The sequence below is a fragment of the Oryctolagus cuniculus genome, chromosome 12 (assembly GCF_051225735.1).
Source record: "Oryctolagus cuniculus isolate XC-2025 breed Fujian yellow rabbit chromosome 12, ASM5122573v1, whole genome shotgun sequence".
Classification (NCBI taxonomy): Eukaryota; Metazoa; Chordata; class Mammalia; order Lagomorpha; family Leporidae; genus Oryctolagus; species Oryctolagus cuniculus.
In genome coordinates, this window is record NC_142878.1 from 66,606,620 (window position 1) to 66,628,962 (window position 22,343).

The 22,343-nt window shown below is 42.7% G+C and overlaps 1 protein-coding gene and 1 long non-coding RNA gene across 8 annotated transcripts in view; one reads left to right on the top strand and one right to left on the bottom strand.

Annotated features, from left to right (window-relative positions):
- Positions 1-22,343, bottom strand: part of TP53BP1 (tumor protein p53 binding protein 1) — a 109,709-nt gene that overhangs the window by 82,142 nt on the left and 5,224 nt on the right. For all 7 annotated transcript variants that reach the window (XR_011380882.2, XM_070054092.2, XM_070054090.2 and 4 more), the window contains 4 exons: positions 10,982-11,171; positions 10,245-10,429; positions 9,952-10,045; positions 9,620-9,704 (listed from right to left, as the gene is read on the bottom strand). Coding sequence is in view for 6 of the 7 variants with exons in the window: in XM_070054092.2 (XP_069910193.2) it covers positions 9,620-9,704; positions 9,952-10,045; positions 10,245-10,429; positions 10,982-10,988 (371 nt within the window). In the remaining variant the exon portion in view is untranslated. The remainder of the gene's footprint in view (positions 1-9,619; positions 9,705-9,951; positions 10,046-10,244; positions 10,430-10,981; positions 11,172-22,343) is intronic.
- Positions 11,215-12,452, top strand: LOC103351119 (uncharacterized). Its single transcript, XR_518911.5, has 2 exons — positions 11,215-11,620; positions 11,763-12,452. It is a non-coding gene; the product is annotated as an uncharacterized LOC103351119 (long non-coding RNA).

Sequence of the window (22,343 nt, forward strand, 5' to 3'; positions counted from 1 at the left end):
GAGCTAGGAGCTTCCTCCGGTCTCCCACACAGGTGCAGGGGCCCGAGGACTTGCATCATCCTCTTACTGCTTCCCCAGGCCATAGCAGAGAGCTGGATCAGAAATAGAGCAGCTAGGACTTAAACTGGCATGGCACCCACATGGGATACTGGCACTGCAGGCAGAGGCTTTCCCCGCTATCACACAGCACCACCCGCCTCCATGCCTATTCTTGAGCCAGAATGCTCTTATAAAAAACCTAAGTCAGATCATGTCATTTCTCTGCTCAAAATCTTTAAATGCTCTCCCATTTCACCAAGATTAGGAACCAAATTCCTCACAATGACCCACACAGAGGTACAGAATTCAGTTGCCCTTTTACTTCTCCCATTTCTCTCGCCACACTGACTACCTTGCCATTTCTCTAACATTCCAGCCACCCTCATGTCTCAGGAACTTAGTACTTGTCATTCTTTATGCATGGACTGCACTTATTATCCCAGGAAACAGCAGAGATCACGTGTTCACTTTGGGTATTTAATCAAAGGTCACATCAGTGAAACATTCTAGCTATTAAACTTTCCTGGCTATATTAACTTGTAACCCCTCCCATGCTTTCTATCCCCTTACCTGCTTTACTTTTCTCTTCAGTCCATATCAGTATTTAACAAACTATGTATTTATGAAAATGATGAAAGGACAATCTACAGAATGGGTGAAAATATCTGCAGCTCACCTGTATTGCTACAAGGATACCTTAAAAAAACTTATGGAAAAATGGAAAGGTAAGTTTACTGAGGCGTGAGTTTGGCCTAGAGGTTAAGATGCCAGTTAAGATACCCGCATCACTCATGGGAATGCCTGGGTTCACTCCCCAGCTCCACCTCTTGACTACAGCTTTCTGCTAATGCAGAACTTGGGAGACACACGGTGATGGCTCAAATAGTTGGGATCCTGCCACCAAATGGGAGACCTGGATTGAGTTATCAGCTCCTACCTTCAGTCCCCATCACCATTCTCTGCAACCATTTGAGGAGTAAACCAGAAAGCAGGAGCTCTGTCTCTCAAATAAATAATTTTAAAATAAAAAAGATATGTTGATTTTGATATGCAAAAATTCTGGAATCCATGTAGTTTTTCCACAATATGTCTTCCATGAGTTTTTTGAAGACCAATGGTAGGCATGGATTTCAATTTTTTTTGCATCAAAGTATCTTTTAATTCCATTTGTCTGCAAAATTTTTGAAGTACTCTCACATACCCCACACAAGAATGTAAGTTACATCAAGGTCTATCATATTTTTCCTCCTGATCACTTTGTATTCTCAAAACCCAAGATTGGGTCCAATGTTGTAGTATAGCAAGTTAAGCCTCTGCCTGCAAAGCCAGCATCCCATAGTCAGTGTCCACATCTGTTTATTTTTTTTATTTTCTTTTTTTTTCTTTGACAGGCAGAGTGGACAGTGAGAGAGACAAAGAGAAAGGTCTTCCTTTTGCCATTGGTTCACCCTCCAATGGCCGCCACGGCTGGCGTGCTGCGGCCAGCGCATTGTGCTGATTCGAAGGCAGGAGCCAGGTGCTTCTCCTGGTCTCCCATGTGGGTGCAGGGCCCAAGCACTTGGGCCATCCTCCACTGCACTCCCTGGCCACAGCAGAGAGCTGGCCTGGAAGAGGGGCAACCGGGACAGAATCCGGTGCCCCGACCGGGACTAGAACCCGGTGTGCCGGCGCCGCAAGGCGGAGGATTAGCCTAGTGAGCCGCAGTGCCGGCCCACATCTGTTAATTTTTTAAGATTTATTTATTTATTTGAAAGTTAGAGTTATAGAGAGGCAGTGCATAAAGGGTGTAGGGGGTCTTCCATCTATTGGTTCACTCTCCAAATGGCTGCAACAGCCAGAGCTCGGATGATCCAAAGCCAGGAGCCAGGGACTTCTTCCAGGTCTCCCATGCAGGTGCAGGGGCCCAAGGACTTGGGCCATCTTCTGCTGCTTTCCCAGGCCATAGCAGAGAGCTGGATCAGAAGTAGAGCAGCCAGGTCTTGAACCAGCATCCATATGGGATGCTGGCACTGCAGGTGGCAGCTTCACCTGCTATGCCATAGCACCGGCCCCCAGCATCCACATCTGAATGCTGGTTCGAGTCTGGCCTGCTCTGCTTCAGATCCAGCTCCCTGCTAATGCTCCTGGGAAAGCAGCAGAAGATGGACCATTGCTTGGGTTCTTGCCATCCATGTGGAAAACTCAGATGGATTTCTGGCTTCTGGCTTCAGTTTGGCCCAGCCCAGACAATCATGGCCATTTGGTAATACAAAGGAAACCAACAGACAGATTTTTCTCTGTCTGTCACTCTGTCCCTCAGCTAAATAAAATAAATCCTTAAAAAAAATCCAAGAGGGTTTGGTATATAGGAAGTACTCAATAAATAGTATGGAACAATTAGGTGAACCATTTGAAAAGGCTTGAAATAAATCATATTAAAGACAAAAAAATCAGCACATATGCTAAACTTTACTGTCTAAACACAGTGGGAGGGGCCGGCACTGTGGCATAGCGGGTAAAAGCACCACCTGCAGTGCTGGCATCCCACATGGACACAGGTTTGAGTCCCAGCTATTCCACTTCCGATCCAGCTCTCTGCTATGGCCTGAGAAGTCCTTGGGCACCTGACCTGCGTAGGAGATCCGGAAGAAGCTCCTGGCTGCTGGCTTCAGATCAGCACAGCTCCAGCCGTTGCAGCCATCTGGTGGGGTGAACCAGCGGCTGGAAGACACCCCCCCCCCCGCTTCTGCCTCTCCTTCTCTCTGTGTAACTCTTACTTTCAATTAAATAAATAAATCTTTTAAAAAAAATAAACATGGTAGGAAAAGGAAGATCAAATACATTATTCAGAGGTATAAAAATAGCCAACAGAAAAACTAAAATAATTACTCTCAAGAATTGGGAGCACACGGGTATGAGTTAAACCTCTATCTTTTATTACTACAGCTCAATTGTCTTAACCTGACAAAATAAGAAATGGCAAACTAGTAGTATTATTTTATTTATAAAACACATATAGGGGGCCGGTGCTGTGGAGTAATAAGTAAAGCCACCACCTACAGTGCCAATATCCCATATAGGCGCCTGTTCAAGTCCGCTGCTCCACTTCTAATCCAGCTCTCTGCTATGGCCTGGGGAAGCACTGGAAGATGGCACAAGTCCTTGGGCCCCTACACCTGCGTGGGGGACCCACAAGCTCCAGGCTCTTGGCTTCAGATCAGCGCAGCTCTGGCCATTGCGCCATTTGGGGAATGAACCAAAGGATGAAAGACCTCTCTCTCTCTCTCTCTCTCTCTCGGCCATTTGGGGAGTGACCAGAGGATGAAAGACTCTCTCCATCTCTCTCTCTCTCTCTCTCTCTCTCAGCCATTTGGGGAGTGACCAGAGGATGAAAGACTCTTTCCATCTCTCTCTCTCTCATCCTCTCCCTCTCTGTAATGTGGTCTTTCAAATAAAATTAATAAATCTTTAAAATAAATAAATAGTTGACACAGAGACCATATGGTATATAGTGTTTCAGATTTAAAAAATAAAAATTAAAAAAAAAACACATATATAGTTTTACAACCATATTAGAACTAGGAAAACAACCTCCCAAAGAAGTAGAAATACAAACAATTTAACCTGGTTAGACAAAGGGTGGGAAAAGAATGTTTATTTTTATTTGTAAGCCCTTTTTTAAAAAAAAACTACATATTTATTCTGATAAAAATATTTAATACATCTCATCAAAATTCATAACTTGTTGTGAGAAACTCTCTGAAAAGGACAATAAGAAAAGCTACAGAGTAGGAGAAAATATTTGTAAACCACATATCCTATAAAGTACTAATATTTAGAACAATATGGTAAACATCTGGCCTGCAGGCCATATAAGGCCCATGAAATCATTTGGTCTGACCCTGCCAAGGCAACCACAGGCAAGACTTGAAATGTAGCAGGCTAATTTTTAAGTTAATAATTTTGTATGGCCTGCAAACAATGTTATAAATATCCAAATGGTCCTTGGCAGAAAAAAGGTTCCCCACCCCTAGAAAAAATACAAAGAAAACCCTCAAAACACAACAGTAAAAAAAGTAAACAATCCTTTTAGGAAATGGGCAAAAAACATGAACAGACATTTCCCTGAAAAGGATGACAGATGGCAAATAAGCACATGAAAAGATGCTCAACATCATTAGCCATTGGGAAAATGCAAATTAAAACCACAATGAGCTATCACTACAAACTCATCAGATGGCTACCTCAAAAATACCAAAACCAAAATACAAAACAAAACAAAAAAACCTGCACAGACCACCTGAAAAAAATAGCAAAAATACCTAATGCTAGTAAGGATACAGAGATATCGCACCATTCATATATTGCAGCGTACCTATAAAATGGTACAGTCACTCTTGAAAACTGTCAGTTTCTTAAAAAAATAAATATGCAACTACCACATAACCCAGCAATTGTACACCTGGGAATTTACCCCAGCGAACTGAAGACTTACATTCACACAAAAACATGTACACAAATGTTGACAGCCAAAAACAACAAACAACCAGATGACTTTCAACAGGTGGAGAGGGAAACAAATCATGGTATCTCCATACCATTGAAGACTAGTCAACAAGAAGTAACTATTGAAACACACCAAAACTTGGATGGATCTCCTGAGAGTTATTTTTACTGAAAAAAATCCATATATATCATTTATGTAACATTTTCAAATGAGCAAATTCTACAAATGGAGAATGGATTAGTGGTTGCCCAAGGGGTTCAGGTGTAGAAGAGGGAAGGTAGATACGGCTATACAGGGGTAACACTGTGATATTTTAACTGTTCAGTATCTTGAATGTAGAGACAGAACGACAAACCTACGCCAGTAACAAACTATATAAAACTACACATATATACACAAGTACAAGTAAAACAAAATCTGAATAAATTTGGTGATTTTTATCAATATCAATATCCTTGCTGGGATACGATAGCTTTGCAAAACATCACCACGGGGGAAACCTAACAAAGTGTACAAGCGTTTAACACTCTGTATTATTTCTTATGACAGCATGTGAATCTACTATTATCTTAATTTTTAAAATGTATGACGAAAAAACAAAAGTATCTACATTTCTTCAGTATTATATTTTAGAACACTCTACATTTAGGACCATCAGCTTACATCAACAGGACAACAGATAAAACAGTATGATTTTTTAAAATTTTATAACATAGTAAGAAAGTTCTCCCATGCAGGTTTTTTTCCCAAAATACTGCATTAATAAACACAGATAACATAAAGTTATATATATATATATATGTATGTGTGTGTGTGTGTGTGTGTGTGTATGTGTACTGGGACCAGTGCTGTGGTGCAATAGAGCAGAGCACTGGTTTGAGTCCTGGCTGATCTGCTTCCAATCCAGATCTCTGCTAATGTGCCTGGGAAAGCAGCAGAAGGTAGACCAGGTCCTTGAGTCCATGCATCCACATGGGAGACCCAGACAGAGTTCCAGGAAACTGACTTTGTCCTGGCCCAGCCTGGGTTGTTGTGGCCATTTGGGGAGTGAACTAGCAGATAGAAGATCTGTGTGTGTGTGTGTGTGTGTGTGTGTGTTTCCCTCTAACTCTGCCTTTCAGCTAAATTAATTTTTATAATAATAAAGTGTGTGTGTATATATTCTAGAGCTTCCATTTTTTCAGAATCAACCCCAAATTATTTCCAGTTGAGAAGTCTTCACACATGAAACTATCTAAAAAGCTCCTCCTCTCAAAGTGCATGCTCCTTGCAGCACTTCAACTATGCCTAGTAAATTTATACATGTTGTTCAGACTCCTTCCTCAAAGAAGCATTATCTTATCTCCCAGATTAGACTACATATATTTTATTCTCCTCTATGTAATGATCACAATTGTAATTAAATAGCTACTGATATAATGACTTGATTAATAGCCATCTCCTCTATTAAACTGGAAGCTCCATGATGGCAAAGCCCTTTTATTTTTTATTTATTTATTTTGACAGGCAGAGTTAGACAGTGAGAGAGAGAAACAGAGAGAAAGGTCTTCCTTCCATTGGTTTACTCCCCAAATGGCCGCTACAGTTGGCACACTGTGCCAATCCGAAGCCAGGAGCCAGGTGTTTCTTCCTGGCCTCCCATGCAGGTGCAGGGCCCAAGCACTTGGGCCATCCTCCACTGCCTTCCCGGGCCACAGCAGAGAGCTGGACTGGAAGAGGAGCAACCGGGACAGAACTGGCACCCCAACCGGGACTAGAACCTGGTGTGCTGGCGTCGCAGGCAGAGGATTAGCCAAGTGAGCCGCAGCACTGGCTGATGGCAAAGTCCCTCTAAAGCACATGTCACAGCGCCTGAATGTTCAATGAACAAAGGCATTCAATGTGCTTTCAGAGAAAGGAAAATACTGATGCCAAAAAGGAAAAGTAGCATGGAATGTCTCAAACAGCATTGTTTTACTCATAATGAGGGGTATGCATTCTTCCTGTCCCTCCTAGTTCATTGAGGACACTGAGCCACAAAAACATAGATAAGCCTGGCACATGTTTCTAAAGAGGTACCAAAACTTTGACTACAGAAGCAAAGAAAACATAGGTGAGTAAAGCAGCTGAGTCTAAGAACAAAAGCACAAGCACTAAGATAAATGATAGAAGAGAGCCTGGACTCAGTTTGCAAATATAATAGTGAGTTTGTAGGGACTCTGGCAAAACACAGCACTCACACGCCATCTAAGAGGCTGGTTGCCATTCACAGCTCCAGCCAATGAGGACTAGTAATGTAAGAAGGCGGAAATCCAGGTTTTATGAGAAATTTCTTCATTTCTAAATTCTGTCAACTAACTGAAATATACGAGGGTACTTCAAAAACTTCATGGAAAATGGAATTAAAGGATATAGTTTAGGGCTGGCATTGTGGTTGAGTAAAGCCTCCTCCTGTGACACCAGCATCCTGTATGGGTGCCAGTTCATGTCCCAACTGCTCCACTTCCAATCCAGCTCCCAGCTAATGGCCTGGGAAAAGCAGCGGAAGATGGCCCAACTGTTTGGGCCCCTGTCACCCAAATACAAGACCTGGATGAAGCTCCTGGCTCTCAGCTTCAGCCTGGTGCAATGCTGGCCACTGTGATCACCTGGGAGTAAACCAGCACATAGATCTCTTTGTGTCTCTCCCTCTCTCTCTGTTATTCTTTCAAATAAATAAATAAACACTTTAAAAAAATTAAGTTTACTGTGGTACAATAGTAACTTTGAAAGATACACATAATTTTTTCGTAAAATGTATTTTTTCATGATTTTTTTGCATCTCCTTCACATGAACAATTTCAAAATTTGCACCCAAATAAACCTATCTTAATTCCATTTTTGAACAAACTTTCTGAAGTACCCTCATATTTTGTCACCTGTATGAGACTAATCCATCTTGCAGGCCAAAATGAGCCCACTGGTTTCAGGATTATTGTAAAACATCAAATTTTATTTGGTAATTTAAGGGGCAAAACTTACACACAAACAAATGCAGAATATAAAATAAAACATAATCCAAAAAAGCATTTAGAAACCAGGTATTCAGTCTCACACTGGAGTAAGTGGGTTCAATTCCCAATTTCAGCTCCGGACTCCAGCTTCCTGCAAATGCATACCCTGGGAGGCAGCAATAACTAAAATAATTGAGTTCTTGTCACCCACTTGGGAGACCTGGATTGCCTTCCAGTTCTTGGAATTTGGGGAGTGAACCAATAGGTGAGAGCTCGTTCTATCTTTATCTCTCTATGAAATTAATTAATTTTAAAATTGTAAAGCATTTTTTATAAGATTTACTTATTTATTTGAAAGACAAAACAACACAGAAAGAGAAACAGAGATCTTCCACATCCTGGTTCACTTCCCAAATGGTCACAACATCCCAGGCTGGGCCAGGCCAAAGCCAGGAGCTTCAACAGGTCTGCCACGTGGGTGGCAGGGGTCCAAGTACTTGGGACATTCTCCACTGTTTTCGCAGGTGCATTAGCAATGAGCTGCACTGGAAGCAGAACGGCTGGAACTTGAACCCACACTAGGATGTATTGCAAGCAACTTAACCTGCCATACCATAGTATGACCCCAGCATTTATTTTTAAAATAAAACAATAGTCTTTAACCCATCTCAAGCTACCCACTCTCTCTCTCTGACTAGTTCTACTTTATACCTCAACACCCCAAGACTCCTGAAGTTGTCTATGTTCTTCTTTCACTTTAACAGAATTAAAGAATATTGAGAAACATTGAATAGTTAAAAAACAAGAGAGTCCTTCATGTCAGAAGGACCAGATGCAAAACCCAATTCTGTCACTTATCAGTATTCCACAGCAAGTTATTTAACTTCTTTGCCCATAAGCTGCATTTCTATATAACAGAATTAATGTCTTCATTATACAGTTGCTTTAAGTACAGAAATTAATGAGACTCTATGTGAAATGTCCAATACAGGGCCTAACACAGAGGATGGACTCAGAAGGCATACACCATAAAGATATACATAAGAAATGACAGGGGCCAGCACTGTGGTGTAACAGGTAAAGCCTCTACCTGCAGTGCAAGCATCCCATATGGGTGCCAGTTTGAGTCCCGGCTACTCCACTTCCAATCCAACTCTCTGCTATCGCCTGGGAAGGCAGCAGAAGATGGCCAAAGTCCTTGAGCCCCTGCACCCACGTGCGAGAACCCGAGGAAGCTTCTGGCTCCTGGCTTTGGATAGGTGCAGCTCTGGCCTTTGAGACTATCTGGGGAGTGAACCAATGGATGGAAGCACCCCCTCTACCTCCACCTAACTCTTTCAAGTAAACAAATAAAATCTTTAAAAAAAATAAACAAATAAAAACTCAAAGTTGCCTAGAGTATGAATTGAACATTCTGGATCTAAAATTGGTGAGGGGCCAGTGCTGTGGCTTAGCAGGTCAAACCACCGCCTGCAGTGCCAGCATCCCATATGGGCACTGGTTCGAGTCCCAGCTGCTCCATTTCCGATCCAGCTCTCTGCTATGGCCTGGGAAAGCAGTAGAAAATGGCCCAAGTCCTTGGGCCTCTGCACCCACGTGGGAGACCTGGAAGAAGCTCCAGGGTTCTGGCTTCAGATCGACGCAGCTCCAGCTGTTGCAGCCAACTGGGGAGTGAACCAGTGGATGGAAGACCTCTCTCTCTTTCTCTCTGCCTCTCCTTCTCTCTGTGTGTAACTCTGACTTTCAAATAAAGAAATAAATCTTCAAAAAAAAATTGTTAAGGTGTTCTGGCTGGCAGTTGGAAAGCACACCCTATAGTTCTTGATATTATACCTAAATCTTTTGGATAAGATTTTCTAATTTTTTTATCTATACTGAGAATAGGAATGTTTATTGTGCTTCACTTGCATAATATAGACCAGAGTTTAATAATGTAATTATAAAACAATGACATCACTCTCACAAAACAGTTTCTAATACTAATATAATACTATCTAATACCATCCTCAAGACTCATTCCCTAATCCACAAAAAGAAGATTAATCCCTTGGGTTAAGGCAGCAGGTACACGTAAGAAAACTGATCCCTTAATAAATTTAAATTCCTTAAAACATTAGTATACCTGCTTGTCCTGTTGGGCTGAGGTAACTGCTCAATGACCTGACTGATGGAACCACATGTGTCCAAATGAGGAGAATCTGTAGAATCTAGAAAAAAAAAAAAAAAAAAACCCAAAGGCATTTACTACCAAACTTAATAAAAATTCAGGAATAAAGATATTACCAACCCAACCAACTATATTACAACATTAATTTTTGAGTTACTAGAATGACCAGATGCACCTCCTTACTAGATTTCCTTACATGCGTTCACAACAACCACATGTTTAAATCCACCCAGCTCAAACAACAGTGCCTAAACACTCAAAGGGGACTTACAGCTTTATCACCTCACCTGCAGCCTTGTTTTCCTTCACATGTCCAGTGAACCCACTGTTAGTGTCTCTTGGCTCTTCTCCAGCTGTCTGTTCAGGATTGGATACTACATCCTAGAAAATACAGGTACACAGTATGCTCACCACATATTAAATACTCCATAATAATACGGCAAACTTTTTTTGCAAAAAGTATGATTGATTTCATTTTTCTAACTAATTTGATCCAAAAGATAGTGACACTGAAAATGCATTTGCTGTTCTACACTAGAAAACAAACAAACTGCTCATTTTCAAACAAGGTACCACTCACCAACACTGGGTTCTCTTTGTGCGTCTGTAGGTTAGGAAGGTGTCTAGACAGCATACTGAAGTGAGAACCAGAATCATCTTCTAGAACCTGGCTTTCGGGCTGAGAATCTTCAATTATCAGGCAAGGAGTATCTTGCTGAGAGAAATCTGAATCCAACTGACTTCCAGTAGGGTCCATCTGCTCCCCTGGAATGGAATAACAAAAGATCAGTTCTGTGTAACCCACTCGCCTTCCTCACGCAGTCTGAGCCTAATAATGGGGCGGAAGTACAGGAGCTGGAAAAGGGTACCAGGGCAGGTCTAATCGCTGCGAGCATTCTCCTGTCTTCCCCCCAAACCGCCGCTTCCTGGTTATTTACAATAAGCCCACCTGTCCCCTCGCTCGCTCTTTCATCACCTTCCCGTAGACACCCTTACGCCTCCTTCCTAACCTCTCCTCTCCCCGCCCCTTTTTCCATCCCCCCACAACTCTCCCCACGTCCTCCTGGCGCCTCTACTACCTACAAAAAGCTGCTTTGTAATCTCTGCTCGCCAGAACGCCCACCGCCCTTCACGCTTCCTCACGACCACCGGGCCTTCCTCGCTACTGCTTCCCCACCCCCTCCTCAGGGCCCTCCAGCCCCTTCCCCGTCACCGCCGCCATGCTTGCCACCCCGCCCCCTCCGGTCAGCCATCCCCTCAGACCCGAAACCCGAGCCTGCAGAGCCAACTGCGACCCCATTTTTCTCCAAGCAATACCAGGCATCCCGGCGGGAGATCCCCTGCGCTCGAGCTAGAGGTCTCTGCACGCTCCCCAGGTCCCTCCAGCTCGATCCCCAGGTCGCCGCTGTCTCCACCGCCGCCACCGGCCGCGAACTCCCCCTTTTCCCGTCGCGTCACGCAGTGTCGGACCGCCCATTCGCTGCTGCTGGCCGCCACTCAGGGAATCCTGCGGATGATAGGTGGCTGAGACGGAGTGCCCCGCCCCACGTAAGAAAAAGGAACACGGCGGCGCGTTTCCATGGCAGCATGGACGGTGCAGGCCCTCCCCCTAGTGCAGCCGGAGAATGACAGTATCCTTGAACCGAAGGGACCTTGAGAGGGCGTGAAAAATATTCCCCTCCCTCCAAGACGATTGTATTTGCCACAGCTCAGACATTTGAGAATCTCTACCTGCTTTCTATCGTTCAGACACCTTCGAGCCTCTTCTGTGGAAAAGGAGAGTTTCCCGGCTTTCTAATAAAAGGGCACAGCCGAACCCGAGTGAGGGTGCCTAGTACTTCAGAGCCGGTGACACGGAGGAGGACGAGAAGACTCTTAGGGAGTAGCCTGTGTCAATCAGGATTCCTCTTGTGAATCTCCACCTGAATTCAGGGGCCTCACCTTACAACCCTGCTGGTTCGTCCGTTCTTCTTCTCCCCCCTCCCCCACCCCCACATTGTCTAAGGGCCCCAGTAAGCCATATTCCTTCCCCTGCCCTTTCCCACTCTTGAACGTATTGCAAGCTTCACGTTTGTTTATCGTTGCCCTTGTCTTTTAGGGAATTGAAGCCTGTGGAGACGACAGCTCCAGACACGTTCTTTGCACCTCCCATGGAGAGAACGGAGCACTGTGCTTCTCCAACTCTGCCGTGGAAAGAACAGCTGCCACCCCTTCTAACTTGATGACCTCAAAGCCCTGGGATTCAATTATCCTCATTGTGATGCCAGGGTCTTGTAGAAAGTATAGCAGCTGGGACAAGTATTAATGAACTATGCCCGTGAAGCATACATGTTTGGGTTTTTGTTGTTGTTTGTGGTTTTTTGTTTTGTTTTTTACTTAACTGGAAGCTCAATCTGTAACAGAATTCTAGCTAGAGCAGCTGTCAGGGAAACCACCTAGCAAAATGCCAAGCATATAACATAGTAGGCATTCAATAGGAGGAAGTTTTCTCCCTTTACCTCAGGCTAAAAATTACGTAGGCACAGCCCAACTGTAATTCTCCATTTCTGTAAATGCCCCCATAAAGCACTTGAAATAGGCTACACTGAAGTGACACTTCCAACCAACTAATTTTCTCTGCTGCTATAAATCACAGTGATCATATTTTTCTAACCAAAAGTTAAAGCATGTTTTCTGAAGATGTGTTACTTAAAGGAACAAAACGACTGACTCTGAAATGAAATTGTTCTGAAAAACCTAGAATCTATTACTGTCATAGCTAGAATATAATTAGGGTCCCTAGAAGGCTTTATTAGCAGAGCAAAAATGAAATAAACCACACAGAGACACATCTCACTTCTTAATCTTAAAATTGTTTCTAATTGATTCTTCTCTTTCTTCACTGCTAATGCTACAGAACCGCAGTGACCAAATAAATGTAATCCCAAAAGGATGAGGTCAGATCAATGTTGACGACACTGGGGACACAACGTGAACTCAGTTCCAGAGGACACACCCAGGCCTGTTGTGGGCAAATTGTGACCTTGAGTCCCAGAAAAATCCCTCCAAAGTCACTGTTGTTTTGCTCTTCTTCTCCAAGCTGCTGTCAAATTTCTACCTCTCCAAGGAAAACATAAACAGGTCTTCTTGACTACTTGACACATAATTGTATGTTTGTCAAAACTCCTAAAACTAAAAAGGGCGAATTAAACCTAAATAAACATGACTAAAAATAAATCAATGAACATGAGCCATTTCCATTACTAAATAAAACAACTGGGAAGAAACATTGTAAATTCCTTGTTAGGCAGTGTGATGATTAAAATAATCATTAAATCATACGGAAAGATCAGAAAATATGGCAGAAAGGTCACCCACTGAGGCTGTGACTGATTGGGGTGAGGTGAGCCTATGACTTTTACTGACTGCTAGACTGCATAGGACCAAAAGGACTATCAGTACATCTACCTATCACAGGTATATCTTGGTCTAAGCCACCTCACAGAGATATCTAATTTACCTCGAAAATGTCAGAGAAGAAAATCCTGGAGGACCCTATGTTAATCTGCTTTAAAAGTTTTAACACACCTCATTGTCAGAAATTTTTCTTCTAATCATTTAATCTAAATCCTTTATTTTACAGCTTAAAGCCATTTCCTCTCCTATTGTTTTTAACTGATATCTTTAAAACCTAGATAAGTTCTCATTAACTTGGGATTATTTCTTTTGGTCCTATAATTCCAGAACAAATTTCAATTGATCAAACAACAAAGTACTACTTAATTACTACTTCACAAAATGTTACTCCATTTGTCTTTCTCTGAAGTCTGCTCATAAACTTTTCTCTGAACAAATGAACCCCAGCCAGTTTACTCCTCCCTACTATTCAGCAACCCTTAAATTTATTCATGATTTTTCTCTAGAAACTCAGTTTTGGATTTCAGTGGTAAAGAATCCTAACTGAGGATCTAACAAGTACTGAATTCAAGGATAGGAAAATAATTCTATACCACTTTTAAGAAGGAATATTAACATATTATGTGCTGCCTTATAATCTAGTTGATTCTGACCCCAATGCTGCCTTCTGTTGCTCTTGGACCTATATAATCATATTCAGGCATATAGCAATGATAAAACTAATGAGGTGTATTACATTTTAATCATGCGGTAGGTACCGTGCGGTTTTATATTCATTGACTCATCGTATAGCCTTCTAAGTCTGTGAGGCCTCAGAGGAACAAACTAAGGCGTAGAGAGATGAAACAATCTGCACAAAGATTCAGCTAATAAGAAAGAGTCAAAGTTTGAACGCTGCTGAGGTTTAATGTGGACTCGATGGAAAAAAGGCAATGGTAAACTGCAAAAAAATTGTTTAAAAGCTTTTTCTTTTTTTTTTTTTTCCATTTATTTGGAAGAGTTATAGAAAGAGGGTTGAGGCAGATAGAGATCTTCCATCTGCTGGTTCACTCCCCAAATGGCCTTGATAGCTGGAGCCGGGCCTATCTGAAACTAGGTGGCAAGAGTTTCTTCCTGGTCTCTCACGTGGGTGCAGGGGCCCAAGCACTTGAGCCATCTTCCACTGTTTTCCCAGGTGCATTACAGGGAGCTAGATTGGAAGTAGAGCAGCTGGGACTTGGGACTTGAACTGGTGCCCATATGGCATGCTGGAGCTGCAAGCAGCGGTTTAACCCACTGCACTACAGCACCAGCCCTAAAAGGTTTTTTTTTTTTCTTTTTCATTTTAGAATGTATTTCTATTGAAATCCTGAATGTGGGTATTCCTATTGGTTCTGAAATTCACCATAGTTAAGATAATGTGTCTGTTTCCAGTGGCAAGGTCTAGGGAAAGGAGAGAGAGCACCATGTCCAGCCACATTGTGGCAAGAGGTCCCTGAAACAGCACAAGAAGCAGACCAAGGAGATAGATGAGGAAGAGAAAGCTTTCAAGCAAAAACAAAAGGAGCAACAGAAAGAAAAAAATTCAAGGAGATAACATCCAAGGCTGCAAGGGAGGGTCTCCAGCAAAAATAGGGCGAGTGGTATAGCTGTTTGAGTCACCACCTGCAATCCCATGTGGTATCCAGTTCAAGTCCTGTCTGCTCCATTTCTGATCCAGCTCCCTGCTAATGCACCTGGGAAAGCAACAGAAGATGGCCCGAGTGCTTGGGCCCCCACAACCCACACGGGAGTTCCAGATGGTGTACCAGGCCTCCTGCCTTTGGCATGGCCCAGTCCTGGTCATTGCAGCTATTTGGAGATGGACCAGTGAGTGAAAGATCTCTTTCTCTCTCTCTCCCTCTCTCTCTTTAACTCTGCCTTTCAAATAAATAAATAAATAAATAAATCTTTAAAAAAATAAAAAGAAAGGGGGATATTGTGACTAAAACAGAAAAGTTGTCAACTCCACATCCTTATGAAGGACTTAACAAAGATACGATAAATGTGAAAGCAAAATTGCCTAAGGTGTTCAGTAGTTGCCTGTGATGTGGTGACCCGCTAAAGCTCTAGGCGGACGCACCTGTGGACGCCTGCGACCCCTGCAGCGGGAGCAATCCCACCCAACTGGTGTCCATCTGATCTCTACAGAACTTCCTCCTGTCAATTAAATCAGCTTGTTATTTTGAAAAGATTTCAGAGCAACAGAAAAGTTGCAAAAACTATGATAATGATCTCATAAACCCTCCACCTAGCTTCACACATTGTTCACATTTTGCCACACTGATCCAATAATTTTTCTATTGTGGTAAAATACAGATACATAAAATTTATCATTTTAAACATGTTTAAGGGTACAGTTAAGTGGCTATTAAGTGCATTCACACTGCTGTGCAAACATCACCATCACCCGTCTCCAGAACATTTTCATCATCTCAAACTAAAACTATTTCCATTAAACACTAACTCTGCATTCTCCTCCTCCCCACCTCCACACCAGCCCCTGGAAACCGATATTCTACTTTCTTTGTGAATTTGCCTGCTCTAGGTACCTCAGGCAAGTGGAATCTGTCTGGCTTATTTCCCTTAACACAACACCATACTGTAGTATGTATCAGAATTTCCTTCCTGGGGTGGGCATTTGGCATAATGCTTAAGATGCTGCTTGGGACACCCACATCCAATATCAGAGTGCCTGGGTTCAAGTAGCACCTCCCATGCACACCCTGTACTAATGCACACCCTGTGAGGCAGCAGGTGATGGTTCAAGTACTTGTGGGAGACTATTGTGTAGTTCTGGACTCCTGGCTTCAGCCTGGCCCAGCCCAGGCTCACTCGCTTGCTCGCTCTCTCTCTCTCTCTCTCTCCCCCTTTCAAATAAAATGAAAATAAATAATTTTTAAAAGAAATATTGAAAAGATTTTAAAGATAGGAACATCATTAATACACTCACAAATATTAGTGGTAATTTCCTTTTTTTATTATTACTATTTAATAAGAAGAGAAAGAGAAAACAGAAGACTCCTATCCACTGGTTCACTCCCCAAATGCCCACAACAACACTCAGCAAGAAGCAAAAGCTAGGAGCCAGGAACTCAATCCAAGTCTCCATATGAGTGGCAAGAGCTCAATAACTTCAGCTACCACTGCTGCCATGACATTCAAACCCAGGTACTCCAGTGTAGAATGTGGGCTTCTTAACTGCTAGGTGAAATGCCCACTCCAGTCTCCTAATTTATTTTTTTTCTTAAAGATTTATTTATTTGAAAGTCAGAGTTACACAGAGAGAGAAAGAGAGGCAGAGAGAGAGAGAGAGAGAGATCTTCCATCACTGGTTCATTCCCCAGATGGCCACAACGGCCAGAGCTGGGCTGATCCAAAGCTGGGAGCCAGGAGCTTCTTCCGGGTCTCCCATGTGAGTGCAGGGGCCCAAGGACTTGGGTCATCTTCTACTGCTTTCCCAGGCCATAACAGAGAGCTGGATCAGAAGTGGAGCAGCTAGCACTTGAACTGCCACCCATAAGGTATGCCAACACTGCAGGTGGCAGATTTACCCACTATGCCACAGCGCCTACCCCGGTATTGGATACTTTCTATTGCAGCTGATCAGCTGACACATACATCTGGCTGATTGTATTTTTATTTTGTTAAAATGGACTAATAGGTTCGAATGTTGCCACCTTTCTAACTTGATAGTATAGTCACTGATAATTATTACATAGATGCATTATTTCAGTAGGACCTGCAGAATGGTGATATTATGATTTTAACTTACTATCTTCATTTATTAGCTGAGATTCAATGAAGAATAGTCTCATCAAATACTTGATGACTTAAAGAAAAGCAGGACAAATGCTTGCTTCTTAGCCTTTATTTACCAGTTTTCAAAATAATGAGTTGGTTCTCTAGCATACTCCAGATGACCAATAACATTTTTGTGTGTAGTGTAATTATGAACTCATAGATTTTGCCACGGGTGCTGTATTTCAATCTGAACATGTGAGTTATTTGTTCTTGTTCATGTTCTGGTAGTTACTGAGGTTACCGTTTGTTTTGAAATGCATGCTCTTCAATCTTGGGACCGTGGGAGTCCCTTCAGGTTAGCTCTAGAGTCCTTGTGACATGATTGTAGTAACCTTTGGTATTTTCCTTTCTTTCTGATCTATAATAAGAAATTCTAGGTTCATCTTGCGTATTTCCTGCCCTAGACCTGAAATCAAATGTTTTTTATGAGGGGCCTTGCTCCATTTTAGTAGAAAATGGTCCCTTCTGGTCAACTCCTACTCCCCAAGACAATCATATTACAATTTCAATTGCCTAGATTAGTTTTCCTATTCTACCATTTGATATAAATATAATTATGCAGAATACAGTCTTTTTGACCTGCTTTTTTTGATCAACATAACATTTTGCAACAGCAAGCTTCAGTAGTTCACTCTTTTTTACTGTTCATAGTCTATCGTAGATATGTGCCACCACTTGTTTTATCAGTTCTCTGCTGGCTGGATATTTGGGTTATTTTGGACTGTTATAAATAGAGCTGCTATGAACATTCATGAACAATTCTTTTAGTGAACTTATTTTTTCATCTCTCTTGGGTAGATAACTAGAAGTAGAACTGCTGAATCATAGGATAGTGTTTGTTCCACTTTGTAAGAGACTTCCAAACAGTGTTCTAAGATAGCTGTATAATTTTATACTGCCAGTAGCAATATGTGAGTGTCTCATGTACATCTCAGGCTAGTGTCTCACTAACATTTGATATTTTCAGTGTGAAGTAATCTCTCATTATGTTTTTTTTGGTGGGTCAACTTTATATTATGACAATAAAATATGCCCATTTTAAGTGTAGAGTTTGATGAGTTCAACAAATGTGTGTAGCTACTTTCTATCAAATCTAGGACATTTTCATCATCGCAAAAAAGTTCCCCCTGTGCCCCTTTGCAATCTATTCTCAGCCCCAGGCAACCATTTATTTGCTTTCTGTCACTATAGATTAGTTTCGCCCATTCTAGAATCTCATATAAACTTATTCATGCAGTATGAAAATGGACCAATAAAAAGGTGATCTCATAGAATAGTGACCACCAGATCATGGGCAAGGTGAGTGGAGAATCAAGGATGGTTAATGAGTATAGAGGTACGGTTGGATAGGAGGAACAATTCTGGATATTCTATAGCATGGCAGGATAACTATGGTTGACAAAAATTAATTCAATATTGCAAAGAGCTAGTAGAAAGGATCTTGAATATTCCAACACAACAAAAGGAGGCATCAGGTAATGGCTCAAGTATCTGGATCCCCACCAATAATGTAGAAGACCCAGACTGAGTTCTGGGCTCCTGGCTTCAAAGCCTGGTCCAGTCCCATCTATTGTGGGAATTTGGAGAGTGAACCGGCAGATAGAAGATCTCTCTCTCTCTCTCTCTCTCTCACTCTCTCTCTCTCTGTCTTCCTCCCTCACTTCCTCTCTCCCTCTCTCCTTCTCCCTCTGCCTTTCAAATAAAAATTAAAATGAATAAATAAAAATTTAATATCTATATCTATTTTAAAGATTTATTTATTTATTTGAAATGCAGAAAGTGACACAGAGAGAGAGAGATCTTCCATCTCTCCCCAAATGCCTTCAACAGTCAGGTGAAGCCAGACCAAAACCAGGAACTCCAGCCAAGTCTCCCACATGGGTGGCAAGAACCCAAGTATTTGGGCCATCATCCATTGTCTCCCAGGTGCATTAGCAGAAAGCTGGATCAGAAGAGCAGAGTTGCCAGGATTGGAACCAAGCACTCGGAAATGGGATGTGGGCATCCCAAGCAGCAGCTTAATCCAGTGTGCCAGAACACCACCTGTCTCTCTCGCCCCTGCCCCGTGTATTTGATGGCCCCACCTGCTGCCTCTCTACATCTACTGTCACACATGCACCAAAGCCACTCTTCCCACAGGCTGATCCCAGCCAATGCCTGAGACAGTCAGGTTACAAAGGCAAGCCCATTCCTGCAAGATGAGGAAAATTTTCTTCCAACAGGGGCCTTTGGCTTGAGGACTTGTCATCAGCCTGGCCTATGCTTTCTTGGAATCATGATGTAGGACAAGACTTCTTTGCAGTTCTCCTTCCTTCCTTGCCTCCTTCCACAGAAGTTAGACCTACATCTTAGTACGAAGGCTCTGCTTGCTTTCTGATACCTTCCAGTGGTGCTTAAAAACATATCCACAGGGCCGGCGCCGCGGCTCACTAGGCTAATCCTCCCCCTTGCGGCGCCCGCACACCGGGTTCTAGTCCCGGTCGGGGCGCCGGATTCTGTCCCGGTTGCTCCTCTTCCAGGCCAGCTCTCTGCTGTGGCCCGGGAGTGCAGTGGAGGATGGCCCAAGTGCTTGGGCCCTGCACCTGCATGGGAGACCAGGAGAAGCACCTGGCTCCTGCCATCGGATCAGCGCAGTGCGCCGGCCGCGGCGGCCATTGGAGGGTGAACCAACGGCAAAGGAAGACCTTTCTCTCTGTCTCTCTCTCACTGTCCACTCTGCCCGCCAAAAAAAAAAAAAAAAAAAAAAAATCCACAAATTCTTTGACACTCCCTTCAAAAGGTGGAGGCATTTTCCCTCCTCTTGAGAGTGGACTGGATTTGGTGACTTGCTTCTAATAAACAGACCAAGACAGAAGCGATGGTGCCTGATTTCCAACACTGTGTGACAAAAGGCACAGTGGATCCCTCTTTGCTCTCTCGGATAACTTGCCTTGGAAAAAACCAGCTGTTGCGTCATGTACTCAAGGAGACCATAGAGATGGCTACATAGTGAGGAGCTGAGACTTCCCGTCAGCAACTACATGAGTGAGCAGGTCCTTCAGCCTCACTCAATCCTCCAGATTAGTGCAACCCCAACTAACACCTTGACTGCAACCTCAGGAGAAACCCTAAGCTAAAACCACCCAACTAACCTGATCCTGGAATTCAGATCCTTAGAAACTCCATGAGATAACAAATATTTGTTATTTTTAAATGCTAAATTTTGAGATAATTGTTTCAAAGCTAATACACTCCCCCCAAAAATCTCTTGTACATCTAATTATGACTTTGCTTTTGCTTCTCAGGAGATGCAACTAACACAGTAACTCTGTGCTTGGTTTCTTTTGTTCAGCATAATTTTTTAATTTTCATCTATAATGAATGTATGCATTTGTAGTGGTTTTTTTTTTTAGCACTAATAGCATTTTATTGTATGAAGTTACCAAAATTTGTTTAACCATTCTCCCACTGAGGGAAATTTGCATTGCTTTCAGTTCCAGGCTACCTGTGAGCAAAGTTGCTATCAACATCCATCACAAGTCTTTTTGTGAATTGCATATGTTTTCCTTTCTCTTGAGTAAATGTCAAGGAGTGGAATTGCCGGATCCTAGGGAAGATGTTTGTTTAACTTTATAGAAAACATCTAAACACTTTTCTAAAGCAATAGAACATTTTTGGCGTGGCATTGTGGTATAGCAGGCAAAGCCACCACTTGACATGCTGGCATCCTATATGTGCACCTATTCCAGTCCCAGATGCTCTACCTCTGATCCAGCTCCCTGCTAATGACCTGGAAAAGCAGTAGAAGATGGTCCAAGTACTTGGGCCCCTGCCACCTACCTGGGAGACCTGGATGAAGCTTCTGGCTCCTGACTCCTGGCTTCGGCCTGGCTTAATCCTGGCAACTGTGGTCATCTGGGGAGTAAACCAGAGGATGGAAGTTCTGTCTCTCTTTGTCTGATCTCCCTCTCTCTATATAACTCCAACTTTCAAATAAATAAATAAGTCTTTAAAAAAAAATAACATGCTCTTTTGCTGTGAGAGAGCATGGACTCTGAACAGTGTTGAGTCTCTATGACACAGAATGAGCTTGTATATAGTCTAGAAATAAAAGAGCAATTAAGCCCTTGGAGATACCCCCTGATAAAAAATAAATACAATTAAAAAGTAATATAACATTTTATACTATCATTAGCAATATAGAAGCATTTTATTTGTTTTACATTTTTGCCAACATTCGATGATATTGGTTTTTAAATTTATATTTTGTGGATGGTAAATGGCATTTCACTGTGGCTTTAATTTGCATTTCCCTAGGAATAATGATGTTAAACAGTTTTGCAAGTTCTTACCAGTTATTTGTATAACTTCTCTAGTGAAAGCTCAAGTTGTTCATTTAATAACTGGGTTGTTGTCTGTGTTGATTTATAGAACTTTAAAAAACATATTCTGAAGGGAGTAGGCATTTAGTGGTTATGACACCGGCATTCAAGTTTGGAGTGCCTGAGTTTGGTACCTGACTCCATTGATTCCAGCTTCCTGCCAGTGCAGATCCTGGGAGGTAGCAGTGATGGCAAATGTAACTGGGTTCCTGGCATCCATGTAGGAGATTCCAGATCCTGACTCTCGCCCAGGACCAGCCCTGGCTATTGTGGGCATTTGGGGGATAAATTAGTGGATGGGAGTTTATCATCTCTCTGTGTCTCTGTTTTTCTATTTCTCTGCCTCTAAAATAAACCAAAAAAATTAAAATTAAAATTAAATGGAGGCTGGGGCCAATGCTGTGGTGCAGCAGGTTAAAGCCCCAGCCTGCAGTGCTAGCATCCCATATGAGTGCTAGTTTGAGTCCCAGCTGCTCCTCTTCCAATCGAGTTCTCTGCTGTGGCCTGGGAAAGCAACCCTTCATCCACAGGTGACCTGGAGGAGACTCCTGGCTCCTGGCTTTGGATCAGCTCAGCTCTGGCCATTGTGGTCATCTGGGGAGTGACCCAATGACGGAAGACCTCTCTCTCCCTGGATCTACCTCTCTCTGTATCTCTGTCTTTCAAATTAATAAAATAAATCTTAAAAAAAAAAAAAAAAAGGGAGGGGCCAGCACTGTGCTGCAGCAAGTAAGTAAAGCTGCAGCCTTCAGTGCTGGCATCCCATACGGGCACTGGATCAAGTCCCTGCTGCTCCACTTCCAATCCAGCTCTCTGGTCTGGGAAAGCAGTGGAAGATGGTCCATATCACTGGGCCCCTGCCCACGTGGGAGACCTGGAAGAAGCTCCTGGATCCTGGCTTCAGATTGGTGCAGTTCCGGCCGTTGCAGCCAACTGGGGAGTGAATCAGCGGATGTAAGAACTCTCTCTCTCTCTCTCTCTCTCTCTCTCTCTCTGTGTGTGTGTGTGTGCCTCTCCTTCTGTGTAACTCTTTCAAATAAATAATAAATAAATCTTTTTAAAAATTAAATGGAGAGGAAAATGGAAAGGAAAAGATACAT